This window comes from Rhinolophus sinicus, chromosome 18 (genome assembly GCF_057876585.1).
Source record: "Rhinolophus sinicus isolate RSI-liver-muscle chromosome 18, RSI-T2T, whole genome shotgun sequence".
NCBI classification, from domain to species: Eukaryota; Metazoa; Chordata; class Mammalia; order Chiroptera; family Rhinolophidae; genus Rhinolophus; species Rhinolophus sinicus.
In genome coordinates, this window is record NC_142518.1 from 16,030,350 (window position 1) to 16,044,272 (window position 13,923).

The 13,923-nt window shown below is 41.9% G+C and overlaps 1 protein-coding gene across 2 annotated transcripts in view; it reads left to right on the top strand.

Moving 5' to 3' along the window:
* The window catches only part of PTCHD1 (patched domain containing 1), a 64,300-nt gene that overhangs the window by 34,597 nt on the left and 15,780 nt on the right, over positions 1 to 13,923 (top strand). For both annotated transcript variants that reach the window (XM_074323202.2, XM_019713810.3), the window contains one exon: positions 3,171 to 3,831. In XM_074323202.2, coding sequence (XP_074179303.1) covers positions 3,171 to 3,831 — 661 coding nt within the window. The remainder of the gene's footprint in view (positions 1 to 3,170; positions 3,832 to 13,923) is intronic.

The following is a 13,923-nucleotide window of genomic DNA, read 5'->3' on the forward strand; positions in this document are numbered from 1 at the left end:
CGCCCAGTAATAAGCTTGTGTGTATTGAAGCTGTCCATGCTGTGGACCGAGTGTCTTGGTCACCATTTCACTATCATGCTTTGAAGTTTCCCTGTCTTTCTTTCCCCTTCTGCCCCCAAGAGCAAAGGTTAATTTAAAGGCAAAGATGAAGTCACTATAAGCTAATTTGTCATCACTTTTACCTACTTTTTCTTCTTCAGTGCAGAAATTAAACATATGAAGTGAACGTATCTAAGAACACCTTCGAATGTGTCTGCTGTCCTGAGTGGGACTCCTTTCGGAAAGTATAGCAGGCATTCTAAAACCCTATACAGGTATATGTGCAGGCAGCACGTGCAGTGTGTCTGCCCACGGCTGTGTGGCAGCCAAGAGTGGGTTGTGTGTGTACTTGATGTGTAGTCACAGGAACCAAAGATCAGAACTGAGTCATTTCAGAAGTCACAGAAGGGAGTCTCAATTCTCCATTCCCATGCCTCTTGTTATCCTCTCACTCTTATTCCACAGTAGAATCCCACAGACTCCCCCTGCCAGGTGGGCGGCCTCAGCCAACACCCCCTCTCTGGCTGCTTTGTCACTTAGCATCTCCATGCCACTCAGAAGCAAAAGTGACACATTCTACCCACCTCCCCATCGGAAAGTCAAAGCAGCTGCATCTCACAGTAGCTCTGGTACTAAGAGTTAAGAAGCCTTCCCTCTCAAACTTCAGTAAGGTTCTCATTTTCCAAGCCTCCCTCCTAGGATCTGGTGGTACAGGGGTTAACATAGTGTCTGCTTTCTTTGGTCAGGGGCCCCAGGGGTCATAGAGTTAGATCTGCAGAGCTGGCAGACCACTAAATAGTTTACCACTCCCCACCCAGTAGGGTATGGCCTTAGAGAATGGATGGAAAATATCCCCTTGCTATAATTGGGTTCAGCCCTGTGGCTTAACACCATCTTATTTGGCAATCTTTTTCTCTTGACATATTTAGTAATCACTCTAAGGGAGATTTATTAGACGGTTCATGGGAACAAACAATACACTAAATATTACACATATGCATGCTTTCAATACCACTCCTTTTCTAGGCTATTTGAATCTTTCCCCAAAGTCTATCTTTTAACTCTTATCAAACTCTCTCGTCATTAAATTCCTCTTGGTTCGTCTCTCCTCCAAAATAACCTTTTATATTTTGGAATGTTTTTGTAGTTAGGAGTTCTTTTAATCAAAATTCACTGGGCCATCCTTAGAGAAGTATGGATGAGAACACAGTCTCACAGTTTAAAATACTGAAGATATTTTTCTCATCATTAATCTCAAAGCACCAAAACAAAAATTTAGCATATGGTTAGAGTTTTGTGAAAATAGTCTCCTGGGTATCTCTGGGAGATTGTGTGTGTGTGTGTGTGTGTGTGTGTGTGTGTGTGTGTGTGTGTGTGTAAAGGAAAACAACTTAAAATATTTCAGCCAAACCTAATGCAGTGAATTGTTTCCTGAACCTGAGGGTTAGTGCGCATGAGGAGATGTGGGGGAGGGGCACTGAGCATTAGGATTAACAACTCATGCTATGTGCTAACTAAAGGACTTTGACAGCTGGTGTCCCTCAGACATTTTCAAAAAGTGTAATAAATATCCCACCCACCTTGGCACAAGCACAGCAAAATGTCTTAGCAAACAACCCATCTAGAGCAGATTTAAGAGAAAATAAATCAGGGTCATAGAGCTGCTCAGAAAGTTATGAGTTATAAAGGCGCAGACATAGTATAGCAACTCTGGATGTTAAGCTTTCTTCCCTTTACGTGTGAAATGTTCTTCATTCATCAGATATACAATACTGGCTATTTCTGCTCTTGGGAGAGCCCACTCAGGGCTCGGCACCGTTCCAGATGCATTCATTCATTTAACACTCAACTACATGTCTAACCACTGGCCTCATTTTGAAGACTGGCCACAATTCACACAGAGAAGACCTTATTTTCTCCCCTTAGACTGTAGATTACACATACTCCTACGTACCTGAACTTGAGCACTTGTGATTCTTTTAGGGGTGGGGCAGTGAAAACACAAATTCAGAAATGAGTTGCTAGCGAGAACCTTCATTCAGCTGCTGGCATCGCCAACATAGAGATGTGTGGTGAGGGGCCAGGAACACAGGTTCTAGAGCCAGACTGCCTGGTATGGCCCAGCTGTCTCTCTTACCGTGTGTGTGACTTTGGGCAAGTGACTTGCCTTCTCTGGGTCTCAGTTTCCTTGTCTGGAAAATGAGGCTAATACTTCATAGTTTTGGGTAATGATTAAATGCATTCATCTGGACGAAGGACCGAGAACTGTGCCTGGCATGTTGGAGGGGCTGTTACTGAGTGCTCGTATGCCCATGTGCACTGTGATCCCAGGCATACAGACCTGGGCGTGGCAAATCTGACTGAGAGTGAGGTGTAGAGAATAAATCCCACTGTGCCCCTTTAGCACGATCCCCATGTATCCCTGCCAGGCTCCTGGAGTTATAGCTCCCTTCCCATATGAGCAGACAAGGGAAGTCAGAGAATACGGTGACCCTCTTGTCTTTTGTGGCACAGTGACTGAATTGGATGGGGAAGTCATGTAGCTGTCCTACGAAGCAACAGCAAGGGATGGGCCTGCAGAGGAGCTCTGCACTTAGAACTGCAGCTAAGTTCACTTTTTACATTACATTTGCAAGAGGGAGAATGAACAGTGGACCTATCTAAAATTTTCAGACATTTATAGACCAATTGAGTTACAAATACAGAACGCAACTTGTGGAAATAATACTGGTACTTCAGCCCAGCACTTCTCAAGCTTGAGCTATGTCAGAATCTTCTGGAGGGCTGGTGAAAACACAGATTTCTAGGCCCCACCCCAGAGATTGGGATTTACCAGGTCTGAGGCATGGCTTGAGAATTGCCATTTCTGACGGCTCCCAGGCTGTGCTGGTGCCGGTGCAGGGGCCACACAGTGAGGACCACTAGTCAGCGGCGTGCTTTGCGACCTTACTACCTATTTCTCATGTAAGGTTGTCACGTTTCATTTGAACTCTTTAGCTTAGAGATGGCATGAGTGAGTTCCCCCACCCACCCACCCACCCAACATACAGATATTTGAATCCACAGAGTTAACAGCACGTATTAACGTCTTATTCTTGGTAATAAACACTGACTTTCATTTTCTCCTCTAGTTGCATGCTGCTGTGACCAGGATCCAGGTTCCGAGGCCTGGTTTCAATTACACATTTGCCCACATATGCATCCTGAATAATGATAAGACTTGCATCGTGGATGACATAGTGCATGTTCTGGAGGAGCTAAAGAATGCCCGGGCCACCAACCGGACCAATTTTGCTATCACGTACCCGATCACTCACTTAAAGGATGGGAGGGCGGTGTACAACGGGCACCAGCTGGGAGGCGTCACCGTGCACAGCAAGGACCGCGTGAAATCTGCAGAGGCCGTCCAGCTCACCTACTACCTGCAGTCCATCAACAGTCTCAACGACATGGTGGCCGAGAAATGGGAGTCCAGCTTCTGCGACACTGTCCGACTGTTCCAGAAATCCAACAGCAAAGTCAAAATGTACCCTTACACATCCTCCTCCCTGAGGGAAGATTTCCAGAAGACCAGCCGCGTAGCAGAACGTTACCTGGTTACCAGCCTGATCCTGGTGGTCACCATGGCCATCCTCTGCTGCTCTATGCAGGACTGCGTCCGCAGCAAACCCTGGCTAGGCCTGCTGGGGTTGGTGACCATAAGCCTGGCCACTCTCACTGCGGCTGGGATCATCAATCTGACTGGTGGGAAATACAATTCCACCTTCCTGGGAGTCCCTTTCGTCATGCTAGGTAATTACTGCTCTTCCTTTTTCTGTTTCCTCCTGCTGTTTGGAGTGACTGGGTTAGTAAAAGGCAAGGAGTAGCCATCTAACAACTTCATTTCATTTAGAGTGTCTTCCTTTTGCCCGGGAGTCCTAGGACCAACACTACAAAGTGCTGGTGGTCAGCAAGTAGCAACCTTCTGTGGTGGATGTGCCGGAAGCCCAAAGTCCGGTTCCAGCTCTGGTTCTCCATTAAGTCGCTATGTGGTATTTAGCAGATAATCTTCTCTGTGCCCCAGGGTCTTAGGTTGGGCATCCCCAAAGCAGACCCCGAGACAAGGATTTAGAGACAACAATTTTTGGGGGAAGTGAGCCCGGGAAGCCTGAGTGTGGGAGTGAGGACACGAGACAGGGAAGGAAGACAATTCAGGGCGTTAATGAGCGGGTTACTGCTGTGGGCCCCCGGGGCTCGAACCCACTGGGAACCTTTGGGAGACCACACAGAACACTCCTCAGAGAGTTCCTCCTTCAACAGTGAGGAAGCTGGAGGCTGGGCTTTGCACCCAGAGCCCTGTGTATGGTTCATGGAGGGCTCTCCCCAGGTTCATTCATTACTACCCGGGCCCTTCCCAGGCAGGACTGAGCACATTCCTGCAGCTGGAGCAATCCCTCCAGTTACCGGGATTGGTAGTAGGAAGTGAGCTCCAGAATGGTGAATGGGAGGGCACATGGGTTGAGTGCTGACAATGTCTGCTGCCCTCAGTTTCCCCACCCTATGGGTAGAGTGGATTTGAACAATCACACAAAAGGATATAATACATGTACAAGAACTTTGAAAGCAACAGTGAGACATAAATAGGACTTTCCCCTGTCCTTTCTATGAACTCAGGAGAATGTTTTAAAATGATGATGTGAGAATTCCACCACTATATTCTCTCTCAGGGGCTGCAGGAATTTCCCTGCTAGAGATCATGCTCAAAATAAAGCCATAGTGGTCATCGTATAATATCAGTTACCCTGTCCATCTGCTATTGAAGATGGCAGCCCAGCAAGCCTGATGGTTCTTACAGGCCAAGGATTCACATGGTTAGCTTTCCCCCCTTTCTGTGGCAATGTCTCATCAATTCCGTTAGCGAAATTAAAATGTCATTTGGAATCAGATACTGACATGACAAATGAAGTGGCACTTTTCGTTGACTGAGAAATAACTATGGTTGAGTTCATGAGTATGCCTTATTGCCCTGTTTGGGGGGCGGGCGGCAGCAGAGAAGAATTTACTTGGGAAATCTCAGCTGCATTATGGTTAAAGTTATGATAAGCAGGGCTGGCGTGACTACGAGGCCACAGAACTGCATGCTGCTTGCGATACTCTGTGGCCTGCGGGAATTCAGAGCTGGTGATGAACATAGACTAGTAGCTTTTGTAAAAAAGTGGGGCACTGTGGAGGGACGAGCCAGCTGCGGATTTCCCAGGTCGCTTTCCGCATCACTGCTGAACACCACAGAGAAAGAGGTTGCTGCCCTTCCTCCTGATTCGGTCTGTGAAGAAGGCAGCATAATTTGCCTCTTTAAAATAAGCCCAAGACCTGGGCATCAATTATGGAATCCAGGGCTGTTCCTTGAAGAGGAAGGACAGGGGAACTGGGTATTAGTAGCTTCCACAAAGGCTTGAGTCAAGATTTAAATTAAGATGTTTTGCTCACGATTAGTCACCGGGCTTGGTTTTGGGTTTTTTTTTTATTTTTTTTTTTAGCTTTTCATTTTAAAAATACAGCATTTTCTGTTGTTGTTGTTGTCGTGATTGTTCTTGCAGGGAAGGGGGAAGAGAAACAGGAATAAGAAAAGGGTGGTGAACTGAAGGGAAACTGTAAAGTTCTTAAGGTGAGGAAGAAAAGGGTATCAGGATTAGAAAAAGGACTGTTGTTTCTGGTTTTATGATACCCTAGGTAGTAACCAGTGAGCTCAAAGTATGATACAATATTTAAAACTCCCTGAAAACGAATTGCACTAAGTAAAATAACATTACCATATTTAGAGCTTTTAAATATTAATTTTAAGGAATATAAAATAGTAATATTCAAAAACTTCTTAAAAGTCATTTCACTAAAAAATCAATTTCACTAAGTAGAATGAAGTTAAATGTTCAAAACATCTTTCAATTAATTGTATTAAGTAAAATAAATTACAATATTTAAAATTCCTTAAAACTGGTTTTTGTACTTTTTAGAGAAGCTTTAAATATCGTAAGTAAAAGTCACCATAAATAAAGAGGAGGGTACTAGATAGTACTGGTGCAGGGACTGATATTAGAGATGGAAAGATGCTGTTAGCAGGGGAATGTCTTTAAAAAAAAAAAAAAGAAAAAAAAAAGAACAAATCCAGAAATAGTAGTGCCACAACTCTGCAGAGACTATCACTGAACTTGACGTCAGAGTTCAATTCAGAAAAATCTGGCATTTGTGATGAAAGAGACCACGCACTGCAGGTGCCCGATACTCCCTTGTTTGCAATTTGTGAGGAATGTTACAGGCATTGATTTGATGGCAGTTTTCCCTGCTGACAGTCAGTGTGCAACCTTTCTGTACATTTTCAGCCCAAAGAGATCTCAAATTACTTAGTCACAACATGAAAGGAAGCTATGCGTTAGTAGCTAGGGCCCATTTGCAATAAATACTTTGCACCATGTAATGGGTGCTTAATAGGCTCATAAAGCCAACGGTGCCTGGATTTAGGATGGTTGTTGCCCTTCTGTATTTCTCAGATAAACTCTTCATTCTCAGAGTTTGATTATAAAATAAAATAGAAGCAAGAGCACGTTTGTAAATGTTGCGTTCAGGGCCAATGTTTAATTCTGGTTTTTTTGATGACCAGTCCTAAAAGGCCAATAAATATTTCAAATGAACAAGAAGAAATACAGTGCTAAGGGTTTTGCACTATGAGTCAATAAACTGTCCAGTTTTTACATTTGTCTATAACACAAAATGGCTACGCTTAAATGGAGCAAATTTAATCAAAACTTCTTGATTTTCTATGTTATATAAATACAATATCAAATAAAATATTTTAAATGTATGGCCTCAGTCAGAAGGAAATGTATCTCAGAAGAAGTCTCTAATACAGACATTTCCTTAGCTGGCAATAGGTCTATAATGCGATAAACATTATAGACTTTAAATTCAACAAACAACATTCTCAGTGTGATGCCGGTCACGTAAGGCCAGATCCAGCCAAATGCCAAGATGGCAGTGGATTTAGAATGGAAAAATTTAAGACCACATGTGTCAAGCAGTATTAACCTGACAAAATTCCAGAATAGGAAAGAATTTGGATTAAACTCTGAGACTTCGCCATAATGGGATGTGACTGTGTTTCTAGCCAAGATGATACATGACATCTCTGGCAATAAGACTATATCCTACACAGCTGAATCATTTTGGCAATGATGTAAGCATAGATACATCATGATTTAGAATGGTTTTAATCAGTGTCATGCATATTAGACAATCCCATTTCTGCCAAAACCCCTGTCCATATGAGTCAGATAAGTGTATTTAGAGCTGAAATCCTTAAAGGTCTACATTATAAATGCTCATTGGCATTTTTTAGTTACTATAGTTTGGAGAGGAGTTTATTTCATCCATACCCCTTATGCATAAAGTAATAGCCTTTATTTCCAAACTATATTGATATCAGGTATTAAGATTCTTGAACTGCCATTTGTAAACATATGATCCTCATCACTTTAACCCATTATGGAATTTCCTTTAAAGGATGAGGATTTACACCATTGTCCTACAGTTGGGTATGATTTAAGAAATTAGCATAGGGTTTGTACGTGCAAACTTTCCTTACAGGCTTAATATTTCCACAGCTCTGCTGATCAGACACAAATCAGGAAAGGAATGGAATTTTGGAGAATATAGAGGGGAACAGAAGGAAGGTTTTCTTCCTTCTTCATCTGGAAGGTTTGTTGCTTCATGTATATTCTAACCAGCTAAAAGGGGAGAATTGAAGTTGTGGTGATAGTTAAGATATTAGTTTATATATGGTAATCTAATTTACAAGTGTTACTTTGCACTTATCAAGATACAAGAGTCATAGAGATCAGATGAGACGAAAAAATATTCTTTAGAAAACAATATTCTTCAAGCCCTTTCAAATGTTTGGGATTTTGAGAAGGTCAAATGCCAGATCCAGCATGCTGTCTTCCTTCTGAATTATCCAGACAGGTCTCTCATATTCAAAGATGGGAAAGGAAGAAAGGATGTGATTAAGTGCTGGGAGGAAAATCATAGCCGGGATGCTTGGCTTCTTTCAGATATATATTCTAAGATTATCTGTATTTAGCAGAAACCAGAAGATCAGATTCAGTTCTCCAAGAATTTGTTCTCGTTTGATGCCACCTGGAATATGATGCTACTAGTATATGGAGCTCAGGCTTATAAAGGACTGAAAGTTCTTGCGCAAGAAATGTAGTTCTAACTGAAAAATTGGAACACAGTTATTTTTGCTCTAAACTTAAACAAACCTGAAAGTATTCTGGTATATTTCCAAAGTCATGAGAAACAATGGGGCGGGTGGGGGGGGGTCAGCCAGATAATAATAAAAGTTCAAACCATATGAAATTGCCAGTATTCAACCCTTTTTGTCCTACAAAATTGGTACCAATATCAGATTATTTTTTAACTACAAAAGCGGTCATTTCTTATGGTTCAACCTAATACATTCTTGTAGGAGTCCGTTGTGTGCAACAACATGATAATCTGCATGGTAACAGTAGAAGTATCTGAGTATTAGAGTGTTGTGGAAATACTCTTCTTAGATATAAATCACTAATGGGTTCAGTAGATTCTAGGGGAACAAACTGGTTCATAGGTATTTTGTTGTTCCCATTTTGGTTTACATCTGATTTAAAATAAGGGATAATTCCATACAATATTTTCCAAGTTGTTTTCCTGAAAATCTTATTTGTAAGGGGACTAATTTCCAAGGAGATTGTGTAATCTACTTTTGTGAATAGTTCTCAGCCTTTTATTCTTATGTTCTACCAATCATATTACATACAGTAAGGGGGTGGGTGGGGAGAAACAGGATTGGGGAGATGAAACGAAACATGTTTGGTTGTTCTGTTCTTCACCATAAAGGAAGACAAGACCAGGACTAGAGGCGCAGGTCCAGGAAGGCAGAGCTCAGTTAGGGAGAGGAACGCGGGGGTGCCTCCTCTTTGCCCCAGGCCTCCAACATATACACGGGGTGGTCTAGCCACCTAGTTTAGGCAACGGGAGAGTGGCATATTCCACAAAGGTCAGGCGGCAGGAGGCAACATCAGGACACTGAGCTGGTAAAATTAAACACTGAGGAGAAACACCTGGCTTGGTGTGGCCTTTGGTCAAGCATCTCAGAAAGGCACTGCTGGGGCTGGGTAGTCTTGACCAGATGGGCCTACAGAAGTTCCCAACACTGGTAGATTCCTAGTCATTGTCAAGGACACCCTATGTTTCACCTAGGCTACTTCACCAGCCCAGAACCAAAATGTAGCAGGACCTAAGAGAGGGAGTCTAGCCCCTTCTCTATACTGACTGGTGTTGTGGCGCTGACATTTCTTTTCCTCACCAATGAAATAAATTTCATATCAGCCTGCTCGTCATCATGTTGGGGTTTGTGTTTCTGTGTGTGTGTACGTGCATGTGTGTAAGTAATCTGGGTGCACAGTATATCATGTATCACATTAGGTATGTCATACATCATATGCAATATGATACATTATGCAATAAGTGCATGTGTACATATGTATTTTATGTGTTTATAATATGTAGTGTATATTGTTTAAATGTTTGAATATAAATACTATATATTTATATATTATATAGTATATATTCACACATTTTATATGGAAATATATAAAATATGTTTGAATAGGATATGCCATATGTACATATATTTATATATTACATATGTCTTCTATATGAAAAGATATTACACAATGGCCATGGCATATATTATGGGCCACATTTGTACATACTGATTTTATACAGAGCATACACACACACAGTATCTAAATGCCTTGTTTTTAAACAAGAAAGAGCAATTAGCAAATTCATTTCTTGGACTCTTATTTGTAACCCTCTAGTGAAAGAAAATCATCTCTCAGATTAAAACCCAGTGTTGCCATTAGAATGACCAAAATGTGACAAGTCTCCAGTAGAAAGAATAAGATGTGTGTATTTGCCCTGATGTGAACATCTGTCTTAACTTAAGCAGAGTCCATCTTTACTCTCACTCTTAAGTGTGAGACAAAACAGGCTGTGATAAACCAAACAATTCAGCATAGAAAGTAAATATTTATAACTGGCAAAGTGTAAATGTAACCCAATTAATGAACTTCCCCCTGAAAATAGATGTTCTCAACACAGACATATATACACTTTAAATTTCTTCTCAAAAAAAATCATAAATTTATGTGGATGTCAAAGAAAAGCATTTTATAAACAAGAGCTACTTAGTAAAGCTCGTCTAAGAATAAAATATGTTTTAAGCAGGTTTTGCTCATGCATTCATTATACTCTATGAATTTTCTAGAAGAATGTAGTCATTTTACTTCCACATATGACATTTGGCACTGCCCAAGCTTCGTGGTCTCTCAATATTACATTTTTTCTCATTGAAACTGAAAATCATCCACCACCAAACCCTCCCTATTCCTTACTTTTAGGAACTCAGGATGAGGAAATCTTGCTAGTAGAAAGGATTAAAATGTGAGGTGTGCCCACACACATGAGCCTCTGAGCTGTGGCTGCGAGTGCTGAGGAAGGCAGGAGAATCTGGGACTGAAGAAAAGTCTGTCTTACAAAATCCAGATGTACAAAGTAGATCAATTTCCCTGTGATTGTTCATTGACCAAAAAATCAGCAAAGCACCTAGACTGCCTCTGATAGTAAAACCATTAAATACATTTCAAATATGATTCACTTTATGAACAACTTTCTAGAAGTACATCTACCGGGTAAAGTTAGGTTAACTCTCAACTATTTGTTAGCAGATTCCTGTGTTAGTGGATTATAAACAACCCTGAAGGCTTTGGTCAGGCCCCAGAAAAGGGCCTGGTTGAGAGTGAGAATTAATCTGTGAGTGTTCCTGAGACTCACCCTAAATGACTGGAGGACTAACCAGTTGAAACTTTTCCACCATGAGTGTTATTTATCATCTGTGCTGCTTTTTCTCTTCATTGGCTCCAAAGCCTGAAAGTTAACTGCACATAAAGATATAAAAGTCTTTGGAAAAGAAGAAAAATTATTAGCCTAAATCCTTTTGTATTTGATTTTACTGGATGACGGTCCCAAAGTCTACTGCTAATAAAATTGAAATTGCACTCCTGGTACAAACTGTGTCTGAACATTGGTGAAGAGCTCTACTGTCCTTATCCCAGGACCTGGATAAAAGCCCGCATTGCCTCAAAGCATTCACTCATGAATAATCAGAACTCGGACCTGTGTGTGTGTCCCACACATACTGACATGCATGTAACTATACAGGCATGTAATGAATCAAAATAGAAACAAACATTGTGAATGTGCTTTTAACAGACAAGTGAATACTTTAAAAGCTTCTTTCTCTCCAGAATTTGACAGAATCAGTGTGTGTTGTGTAACAGTCCCCTTTGGCTATAAGCGAGGGAACAACCTGGGATACTGGTCAGTTCCTGGCATGCTCACTATGATATGGTCTTTTACTTCCAGGTCGTGAGCTGTGGACCTGCCTGTCTGATGATGAGCCCTGGCTCCCATTGCCACCACAGGGTCTCTGGTCACGAAGGGCTATATCTGTTTGTAACGTCCTGTTTAGGTAGCTTCCCGCATGAGCGCTGCTACCAGGGTGTCCTAGTGAACAGGCTTAGAACAATGGAGATGGAAAATGGTCCCATGCCAGAGTGATGCTTTGTGCCAATGCCACAGCCCCTTTGGTCAGATTTCACAGGGAAGCTTACAGAGCTCTAACTTCATAGAGAATGCTTAATAACTAGAATGCAAAACAAACAGCAATACTTTTGCTTTCAAAGCACCTTTTAAACATGGGGGAAACATTAGCCAAACCTCTGAAATGTACCTTCAGTCCACCTGCAGTATCTGCCTACATCTATAAGATTTGCCTCTGAGTCCTGCTTGCTGGGTCTCAGCCCCAAAGTTAAAGGAGCGATGGATGATGGTGATGCTAAGGAAGGAAAGCAACTGCCGAGAGAGGAAAGCGGAGAGGAACAGAACCTACCTAAATCTTTCTTCCCTGCTTTTCCTTGATTTCCACTGGCCCATTTTCTGAAGTGGCTGTAAAAGACAAGGCCCGGGCTGGCTGGAGGGAAAATTGTGAAAGAGCCTGTCCCTGGGAAATCCACCGATCTAGGATTCCTTCCTCACTGCCTCCTCATCTCTACTGTCTGTGCCATGCCCGAGACCTAAGGGAAGCTGCTTCAGAAGACGTGTCCCAGAGGCATTTGCATTTAAAATGATACCCTTGAAGGCCAAATCCAAAGGGAATTCACCTATCATTGTGGACAGGGAAGGCATCCCAAGGTGGAGGGCATTCCTCATGTGCCAAGGCTCTTGAGTCCAGACCAGGAAACGGGGGCCCTGCCATTTAGCTTTCCTTTATGGTAACAGACCGACCTCTTCAACATACATACCCTTCTGTGAATCAGGTCTAGTGTCCGCTAGGTACTCCAGGCTATTAATCCCTGGGAGGCACCCACTTGGCATCCATCCCTCCCTTGATAACCTGAGCTTCAGGAAGGAGGCCCAGTTATGGTGTAGGCAGTTGTCCCTGTAGCTCTTTGAAAACGCTACACAACTCCAATTTGGGGTGTAGCGTAAGGCATCTGTTATTGAGGTGTCGCTTGACAAACCACAATCCTGGCCTATCAGGACTGAGGGGAGGGGCTTTGAAGGCAAGGTCAATGATGGGTAGCAACAAATGCTAACTGAACAGTAGAACGGATTCTCCCTCGGGGCCTCCTCCTCTTCTGGCCTCTGAGTGTCTGCACACGTACCCCTGTAACGAGGCGAATGAAGGAAACGCACTGTTTCCAACAGCCCCTAAGAATAAAATCAGAATTCTCTCTGGAACTACCCCCAAAACCAAGTGCATATGTGAAAAGAGCCAGGACTCAATAAAAATAATCAAACTATAGGACAAGGTGTTTAAAACGCAGCAACAGAACTCAAGAGACAAGTAAACAGCCTACTTCCACCTTTCCTTGAGTTTGATTATTTTCATTCTGGATCCTCAAGCCTCACTCTTTTCACCTAATAGCTCTGTTAATTCAAATTCCTTTTCTCAATTAGCTTCTAAGGTTATTCAACAGCAAGATAAGAAATGGATTCTTACTGTTTTCCAACTAGAATCAGGGTCAGATCATGTAAAACATTACACCGATGTAAAAACAGGACTGCAAAACAGATTTATTTTAAATTCTACTATATGACTAATTCTAATCCTGTCATATGCATCCTTATTTTCTTACCATATTTAATGATTCAGTACTAAAGTCCTGTTTTAAAACTGTTGTTTCTAACAAGTAAATACTGTTAAAAAAATCCATTTGCCATTTTCAGTGAAACCCTAAATTGTGTTTTGCCCATCAGAACTATTCTACATGGTTCCAGATGAAATAAATGGTCAATATTGTTTCCCCAGGTTGCAGGCGCTTCAGAGATATTAATCCTCCTTTTACCCTCATTGTCAAGGGATCAGTTACTTTTAACCAAAGGTTGGTTGGTCCTTCGTGAAAACACAGCGGAAACAAATTTAATAGTTCCCCCTCCTGAGACTAGACATTAGCTATCTAAAACATAATTAACAATAGGATGCCAGTCAGTGAGTGTACTTTTTACTTCATATCTGAGGAGTTTAGGTGCCTCCAATTTAATAGAGGCCACGGTGCTAGTTATCAAATTGACAGTCTTGACCTGACCTCTGAAAGTGGCTATAAAATGATGCCTAGTAAATTAAGATAAATGCCAAATCCCTCAGAGGAAACAGGCCCATATAATAACTATCAAATGGGCATTCAGGTGGGAGGCCAAGATTTCACAATAAGGATATAAATACCAGCCTGGACACGAGGGAAGATG